Below are 9,563 nucleotides of genomic sequence, written 5' to 3'. Positions count from 1 at the left end.
TATTCATAAACTTTTTGATCTTGGGATTGTTGAATTAGAATCACGCCAGAGTAACACGTTTCAGGTATTCTTGAACCTGTGGGCATGTGTGCATCTAAAAGTCTTCGATCCAGATCTCGTGAAGCTCCAGCAAACGAAAACCCAGCTGAGGACAATTGAATCTGCGAAGTACAAGCAAGCATTCAACTCTCTCTTTTCACTCGCTTGATATTCTTTTATGGTGCATTTCCGATCTGAAATCTCCGAAAGCGAAGCACAGAAATTGTTTTGTCATAGAGTAGAGAATATTTTGTCACTCATAGGACCTGGTGCAACTGGTTATGTGGTAAGGCGTTTTTCTGCCGAGTTCACTTGCAAGTGCTTATTACACGGCGAGATTGATAATAAAGGGGGAAATAATGATTTTAGAATATCCTAATGCAGTTCAAGTCTTTCGGGATTCTGGAACATCAACAGCTACAGTCGAATACTGTCAATGCGCAGAATGGGCGAGGGACGGCTTGCTGATAAGCAACTCTGCAACGCCTTGAATTACCAGCAGCTGCAATGTGTCATTCAATTCCGCTATGTGGTTAACATCTTCAGAGACTTTATTGAGGTTAGGGTGGAAAATGATAATGTTGAGTGCAATGTAATTCGACTGGATCCGTCACCGGAACAAAAGTCAATTCCAACAAGCCTTGAAGATGAGCGGCACTTTCCAGCAAAGATTGGCATAACTATAGGACCTGTAGTTGAATCCCATGTCCACTCTGTTTCATTGGGCAAATCATCACAGAATCCCATCACAGATATTGGGAGAGGGGAAACCGTGGAGGCCACTTTTGAACCGCCAAATCACCCTGGTTTGAAGCTTTCCAAAGCCGTCACATCCGAAACAAGCATAAACAGTTGGGTGTTTGAGCAATCCTCCGCCAACAGGCCACATGTAGATGGAGAATGGACTCTCTATGATAGCGCTATGGGAAAGGCGGTGTCTAATTATAAGCCTCAAAAGTTTTTAGTCTTCAAGTCCAAGACTTGGTCTGGCGATAGGTATTCGAAACCCTGCAAAGCTTTCACAGCACAAGGAGGGGTGTTGTTTGGAGGAGATGAGTACGAACACCCAATAACATGGAGGCTCCACAGAGATTTAGAAGGTCAAACCGTGAACTGGGTTATGAAAGGTGAGGTCTGCTTGGCCTATTTCTCCAATAATTGCAGGTCTGCACATGTCGAGATTGCAAATCACCAATTTTTTCAAGTGTTTCAAATTCCACTGGTGCAGTCCACACCCAACTGATCTTTTCGAATCACGAAAGATAGGGGAATAGTTTAAACATTACACACTAAATTTCTATATCAAAAGTGTTAAATAGTTGAATTTGATTTTTTTTCCCAAGCTTAATTCTTCTTTTAGTGTGATATTTAAGGGTAGCCAAAAAGAGACTTTCTTCCTTCACAGATAAGCTTGCTATTTCATTTATATGCATCTAATTCTTCTTTTTGTGTGTGATATTTAAGGGTAGCCAAAAAGAGACTTTCTTCCTTCTAGGATAAGGTTGCTATTTCATTTATATGCATCTATGATAATGAATACTTTTCAACTACTTATGCTATTGAGAGTCTATTCCCCCTGTACTGTTCATATAAGGTATTTCTAGGAAGGCTTGTTTCTATTCCAAAATTGATGATTAAGTGCTCACAAAATATTCAAATTGTGATTTCAATTTTACTTACTATTGTCCTTTTTAACTTCATAGTATTGTGATTCCAATTTTACCTAATATTATCCTTTTAACGCAATATTGTAGAGTGGATCTCTAAAGGTATAAAAGATCTCCCTCCAAACCAGGATGCAAGCTTAAAACCTACTCATACATGATAGGACAATTCCTACTACAAACGGCTCCCTTGATGCCCACCAAAGCATCCCTTACAGCTCATTCCAAGCTCTCTACTTGACAAGGCCCCGAAGAGGCATCTCTCTACCAAACTGATTGATGCTTCTACTCATATAATTAATGTATTGGAGCCCCCATTGCCCAATATATCCCATATTGAGTTTCAATGGATCCAGGGTATTCTATAGATCCAGCAGATGACCTTGATTTGTCTTAACGAAGTAACACATTTGTAATGCTACTAATAACTGTGGCTCGAGTTATCCTCGTCTATATTTTGAATTGGTTTTTATGGACGCTCTATGTTCTTATAAAGATGTACCATAATTGATAAGTAGGAGATATTTTACTCTCAGTTCGACTGCTTTGTTCTTTGGTGTTTTACGATTTTTCATCCAAAAGTAGGGTATTCTTGAGAATTATTCTATAATTCTTTGTTAATCCTATGTTATAAAAAAATTGTATTGAATTTCGTTGTTGATTAGAGAAATGGAATTCAGATCTGCAGATGTAGATGATACGTTGTATCCTTCAAGATAACGAATGGCCACAACATTTCGGAAGAATATTGACAGTATGAAGGCTAACCAATACAAAGTTTCAATACAAAATTCTTCAAAATTTAAATTTGGGTTTTCCGTCGACTAAATCTAATCGTGAAATGGGAATGAGAAGATGGTGGTCTGAAGACTGAAAGATAAAGGTGCTAGCAATACACGAAGCCTCTGCTGCCGAGAGACATCGTCATGGAGCCTCTCGTTCGGACAACATATTGCCATGGAGCCGCCCCCTACGAAAAGATACAGCATAAAGCTCTCACTCACAATATATAACTAAAAACTAACACATCCAGAATTTTCATAGAATTAAACTACCAATTTTACACACAAAGACTGAAATCCAACCACAGGATAAAGAAACCCTATATCTTCACAAGCTTAAATGCATATGAAAATAAGAAAACACCATTCAAAGAAATTCAAACACAAATCAATAAAATAGCAAACCAGAGTACAAAAAATTGTCACTGCTTCTGCAAATATTGCACTGGAGAGCCTGCATGCAAAAAAATCCATGTCCCTGCATTTCACTCTATCGCTTTCGAATGATGAAGAGAAGGGCTCATGTATGACGATCTGCCCTATCCTAGATGTTAAATGATTATTATTTAAACTTAATTTAAATTTACTTAGGATAAATGCATTATTTTATTATTTATTTGGTTAGACATCTAGGAGTATGTGTACTTATATGAGTTGTCATGTTGACAACACAAGAGTTAGCAACTCTATTTTAGCACATGGTGTCTACAACACTAGAGTTTGCATAATTAAAAGAGTTTTCATGTAGACAACACAATTATTCACACTTTTAATTAAGCACATAGTGTCTACAACATAATTTTACATGACACAACTTTATAAGCTTATCCTCTCATCATCGCACTAACTCCTGTGCTCAATGGAGGATAATCCAATTTTGAGTATTTAACACTTTTAGTGTTAGAATGAAGCTTAAAGTGTGATGTTTAAGCCATTCGTGATTCCCCCTATTTGGTTGACCAAAAATATTTCATTGTTATACTAGGGATAGATGAGTTACATCTCCTTCTGTCAACACTCTTTCAGAAGTCAAAAAGAAAAAATACATACATGAAAATGTTGGGGAATTACAAGGCTTTTTGGACTCATGTTGTATGATTTTATCATAAAGGTCATATTTTGGATTGGTAGGCAATGCATAACAATGCGGTGGATGTCCGTACATTCAACCGTGAGAAAAGCCATAGAGAAGACCGACGAAGGGCGTTGTTATAGAACTTTTATTTAATGATTTTTAAATTAATTTAAAATAATAAAAGTGTAAATATATGTTGTAAAGTTTTTAATGCTGACAGGCATTCTACAATGCCATAATAGGTGGAGTGGGATGGTGTGAGCGTGTTAATGTTAACTTTTATTTTTCTAAGTTAAATTTGACAAACCATCTACATGTCAAAATTTTAAATCTTATTATAAATAGAATATACATTTTTAAAATAATTTAATAAATACCACATTAAATATTTTTTTTAAATATAATATTTGGAGATATAAATCATCCATTTTAAAAAAATTAAAATTAAAATTAAAAGCTTAAATTAGTAAAAACCTAAATAAATGGAGATAAAGGAAATAGTTTAAAGATTTTTAAATAAATTTAAAATAATGAAAGTTTAAATATATGTTGTAAAGTTAGAATTTAGTTGCTTTGATCTTATGATATCTAAACCTTAAAAAAGGTTCATGGTGTTTTTAAAGAAATGTGTTAAAATGTGAGATTCCTACTCTCATCAAATAAACCCATATTCAAATCGATTATATGATCTTAGAATAATTGTTAAAGATGTGATGGTATATGTTATGATAAAATGCTATTGTGTTCCTCTCAATTAAAGTGTTCTTTGGCAAATCCTAGTTGGCTCAATAGTATTTGATAATTTTGGATGTTTGAGTGAATGTATTTAAATAAAATTTAACATGCGAATAAAAAAAAAATGAAATGGGCAAGTCTACAATGACTAGTGGGTGGATGTTATTCAAATTTAAATTTATATTTTGAAGTTATACATTTCAACATTACTATTGTGAACAATCTAGATCAAATTTACACTAGTAGATCTTATCCAAGATGAGGCCTAATGACATGAAATTAATGCATACAATTATATTTCATCTATAAGTTTCTTAATCTAGTCAAAATGTGTGAACAAAAAATAATCTAGTCAAAATGTCTGAACAATTGATGAAGTGGGACACTATATATATCATTAATTTTTCCTCCTAGTCTTGTGTGTGTGTGTGAAATTATATGATGGTGTGTCAAAAAAAAAATATATTAATAAGAAAATTATTTAATTATCTTAAATACTCAAATGAACATAAAATATATAGTTCACAGTTATGATCTCCTTCCACTATAACTCCAACAACCTACGAAAGTGAAAAATTAATGTAATGAATGACATCTATCAAATATTTAAAAATAAATATATTGAATTTATCTCTAGAAAAGAACAAGAGCTTTGTTAGAGCATAAGTTCCTACCTATTGAGTGGGTGTAATGACTTGACAAAAAAATTACTTAGCATAGATGTTGTTGGAGTTTTACATTAATTTGGGTTAACTCTAGGTTTAGATTTAGGTCAATAGTTTGATAAATAAGCACTAAATCAAGTTCATATTAGTTTGTGGGAAGTTGCATTTTGTAGATGGTTATTCACAAGAATAATGACTTATAAAGCCATTGTCATTCAATGTAATAAGCATCCCATTGTAGCGAATGTATATCCAATATAAATCAAATCAATATCATTTTGTTATACAATGATTTGAAGACACTATTATTTTCAGGTGTGAAGAACCAAATATACCTAAAAATACAACAAGTTAGAACAATTATAGGAATGAATTTTCAATTTTCATATATTGTACATTTCTTCAAAACCTTCATTTATTAAACTCTAACTATATTTATTTTACTATGTTGTATTAATATATAATCTACTGTCACATATTTCTAGAGTTATCACCCTCAATGTTTCCTCTTGTTTAGTTATCTATTTTAATAATGTTATATAATTTTAAAAAAATAAAATTTATTGGTGAACATTCTAATCTTATTGCAAAGATATCCTTTTAAAAATAAGAAAGTAAAAATTAAGGATTGAATGGAATGAAAAAAATAATTTCATATGAAAACTACAAGAAAATGTGCCTAAAAGAGTGTAAACCAAGGTGAAAGTAAAATTATTAATAACTTAATTGAAAACTAGATTAGATCATTTTAGGTATAAAATATTAAAACAGACTAATAACAAGGATGAATGTGAATAGAAAATAAAAACATATATGTTATAACAAGAGATTGAAAAAGAATAACACTGAGCATTGCATTTGTAATGATATATATGAAACATATAGACAATTTGAAAAAATTTATTTGGAAAAATAAAACTTAATAAACAACAAACTTCACATTTCAGTAACACATTACTTGGCTCACAATAAGTTTGAACAAATTGGCATGAATTGTGAAAACTAGATATCGATAAACTTCAAACTAAAAATAACTATCTAGAAAATGAAATTAAAAATTGTATATTAATATATTAACCTAATATATCTTTAAAATATTATTAGAATCTTATATTTCAAATTTTTCTAAAGTCGGACAAATAAATGAATGCATTGTCTGCTTGTCTGAACACATTGCAGATTGAATATGCGGAAACAAGAAATCTAAAATTAGATAAGTTAGCACTAGTGGCATGCCATCTAGATAATTCCCAACCTTTCAAATTATGATATTTAGTGAACAATTTACTTTTCAACTTTTTCCCTGCCATTTGTCTTTGTCCCATAGTGAATAAGAAATAATTTCTAATGAAAATGTTGAATGCTTTAAACTATTGGGGAATCAAAAAAATTATGGCAATTTCTCCCGATTAGAAAGGCCTCTGAGGTAGATTATCTGAGGCTATTTTCATACAAGGTTTTTTATTTAGGATGGATAGTATAGAATTAATTTCAGCTAACAACAGAGATAATACCTACATGGTAGGCCATGAGTTTAATTGGAATTTTAGTGTGGATCTTGGTTTCTAGATTGATAAATTTGACTCTTCAAATCAAGTCCATTATGCAGCTTGCCATTGCTAGCTTTGTTTAAATTGGTGTGATTTTTCGCCCAATAAGTTGCAGCACATTGTTTGATCATGACTCATTAATGTTTAGTAACTCAACTTGTTATCTAATTTTTTTCTTGGTTTGGAGGTTTTTTTGTGGCAATGAGACCTACCATAGTAGAAGTTGCATATGATTGAGCTTTTGAACAACTTTGATGAGGTCTTGACTAATCAAAGGTTCCAAAAAAAGGCTAGCATGATTAATATTTATGATTAATTCAACTTATATCTATAGATTTTTTTTAAATATTTAGTTAAAATTTAAGATAAACACTAGTAAAACTAGAATTTATCAATGAGAAAAGAGAAAACAGGGGAAAAAGTTAAATTTTAAAATAAGATTTAACAAATTTTAGAATCTTAGATTTTCTACATTGTAATAATTAATAAATTTCATCTACTAAAAGTAGGAACTATAATAATAATAAACCATTAAAAAAATTAAATTTAATAATAATAACCATTTATCTTTTCTATAAATACCATGAACTATCATTTTATACTCCCATTATACCAGTAGTTACAATAAAAACAAACACACCATTTTGTTTCAGTGACAAACAATCCTTAAGAGCCATTTCGTGGTTATTCCCCTTCCATAACAATCAGCCTCATCAAATGACATTAACTAGGAAATGTAAATAATTATAAATATGCTATACTAAATGTCATCTCTATAGCCAATTGATGAAAGGAAAGTATTCAATCTCTACAATTCAAATTAAACATTTAATCCCCATGGTTCCAATTGACTAACAATATTAGAATGTCTAATCAAATATAATAAAAATTAGTTCCCATGATAAAGTTACATATGCCACATGTTACAATTCAAACCATGGATACTTGTATGAACTCAAGAGGGCCATATTTGTTATAGTATGTTGGAGTCTAAACAGATCAAATATCAAAAAAGAAAAAATTGTTCAAAGAGTGACATGATTAATAAAAAAGAAAATATAGACTATCGGTTCCAATCAAATTTTAAATCATTTTAGAATAGCAACAACCTTCCTTTTTCTAGGATGAACCAATGCATGCTCAAAAAACATTTCATAGGTAATCCATCTCATCTCAATCTACTACAACATGGAATGCTTCACTCATGACCAAATAGTTTACAATTATAAGAGTGGAAAGAATCCAACATGCAAGGACATGCGCTCTTTACAATAGAGCTTCCTAGGAAAATTTACATCACTGAATAAGAAACTAACACGTACTCAACCTCTAGCGGTGGTCATACTCTTGTCAATGAGAAATGACAACTTATTCAAACTAACATATAGAAAGTCTTATTTTGGTGATTAATGAAAAATAAAGGAGTAAAAAATAAACACAATAATGTTGCCAACTTGGTAGCAATAGGACACTCCTGCAAGTCCCAACAAATGCTTCAGAGGACATGGCTTAAAGAAAGATTAAAAAGAAATGATATTATGTACAAATGGCTTTTGTTTTAATACCAAGTTATCATGGTAAGCCATTACTAGTACTTACAACTACATAGATACAATTTGGGGTTTTTAAACACTCAGCATGCCAATAGAATATTCGTATGAAAACCATACAAAAGGACAAGACAATGCATATTGCATTGTAGTAGATCTATTGAGTGGGATGAAAATAACACCAAAGAACACTAAAGTATATAGTGGTTAGTTTTATTTATTTTTATTAACAAAACCTTCATGCCCTTCCATGATAAAGGTACAATTTTTTCAAAGGGAAAACAAAGCTCTCAATGTGACTCAAAAAATATGTTTTTACAGTAATACAAAAGTTCAAATTTAATTTATTTTAAAAATAATGAATCCTACCAAAATTAACACCTTCGCACATGGGGACATATAAAGTATCATTGATCGATTCATTACATCCCTATTACAGATATGTTCAATTTTCTAATAAAATCCATCTTTTAAAAAATAAAATGTTTCAAAGCCCTATAGCCAAATTTGACAGGAAATGATTTTTTTCTATGCATTTAAAATCATAAAATCATTCAACTAGAATTTAATGCCAAAAGATAGAAGTAGAAGAATATAAAAATCCTTACTTAAAATCCACCTACTTGAGATACTGAAGATGTAACACTGACATATTTTTTAATTTGTCAAAAGATTTTCAATTTTAAGGCATGACAATTTTAAGAATGTGTAGCATTAGGGAAGGTAATATTGATATAACTAAGGCTATCTTTGCAACACCCATACATCCAGGGCCAAGTGAAGAATCACAAATGGATTTTTATCATTATTCTAGTTTAAAAAGAGAACAAGCAACAAAAAAAAGAAGAAAAATATTCCATTATCTAATGGGACTTACCTAATAAGGACACTGTAATGTCCCCATTTCTAAGATCAATTTTAATAATAGAGTTAATATAAGGAATAAATAAATAAATATAGTATAATATAATTGCACTTGATGAAGTTAAATAAATAATAATATCACATTTATAAGGTTAAATTTAACAAATATCATTAATAAAATAATAAAATTATTATATAGCATAACTTAATATTATTAAATATATTATTTTTATCAAATTGATATGGTATAATATTATATCAATAAAATAGTATAATGTATCTAATTTTATTGATAAAGTAACATAGATAAATTCTTTAATAAATATATTAAAGAGATTAGTAACATATAATATAATATTTTGAAATCAATTATCAATTATTAATATAATAATAAGATGAACATAATAAAAATAAAATATTATATTCTATTATAATAATTATAATATTAGAATGGATATGATCCTATATAATAAATATTACAAACCATTTAAAAGATCACGTTAGTAATGAATTTATATAATAAAATAACCATGCTCGATCGGTTGCATCCATTCAAAGATATTTATATATAAGCAGACTACTCAGACGGAGGGGACATAATAGTTCACGGGGGTGGGAAAGAAAGAGGAAGTAACTACC

General features: G+C 30.5%; 1 protein-coding gene across 1 annotated transcript; it reads left to right on the top strand.

Moving 5' to 3' along the window:
- The first annotated feature begins 217 nt into the window (after window positions 1-217).
- Window positions 218-1,282, top strand: LOC149577006 (uncharacterized). Its single transcript, XM_089795655.1, has 2 exons — window positions 218-357; window positions 457-1,282. The coding sequence occupies exons 1-2, from the start codon at window positions 218-220 to the stop codon at window positions 1,280-1,282; spliced, it is 966 nt and encodes a 321-aa protein (XP_089651781.1).
- The last annotated feature ends 8,281 nt before the right edge of the window (window positions 1,283-9,563 follow it).

The sequence above is a fragment of the Cupressus sempervirens genome, chromosome 1, assembly GCF_028749045.1.
Source record: "Cupressus sempervirens isolate cs-2001-9-10 chromosome 1, ASM2874904v1, whole genome shotgun sequence".
NCBI classification, from domain to species: domain Eukaryota; kingdom Viridiplantae; phylum Streptophyta; class Pinopsida; order Cupressales; family Cupressaceae; genus Cupressus; species Cupressus sempervirens.
Note: the sequence above shows the minus strand (reverse complement) of the source record. Positions and strands in the feature narration are given on the sequence as shown.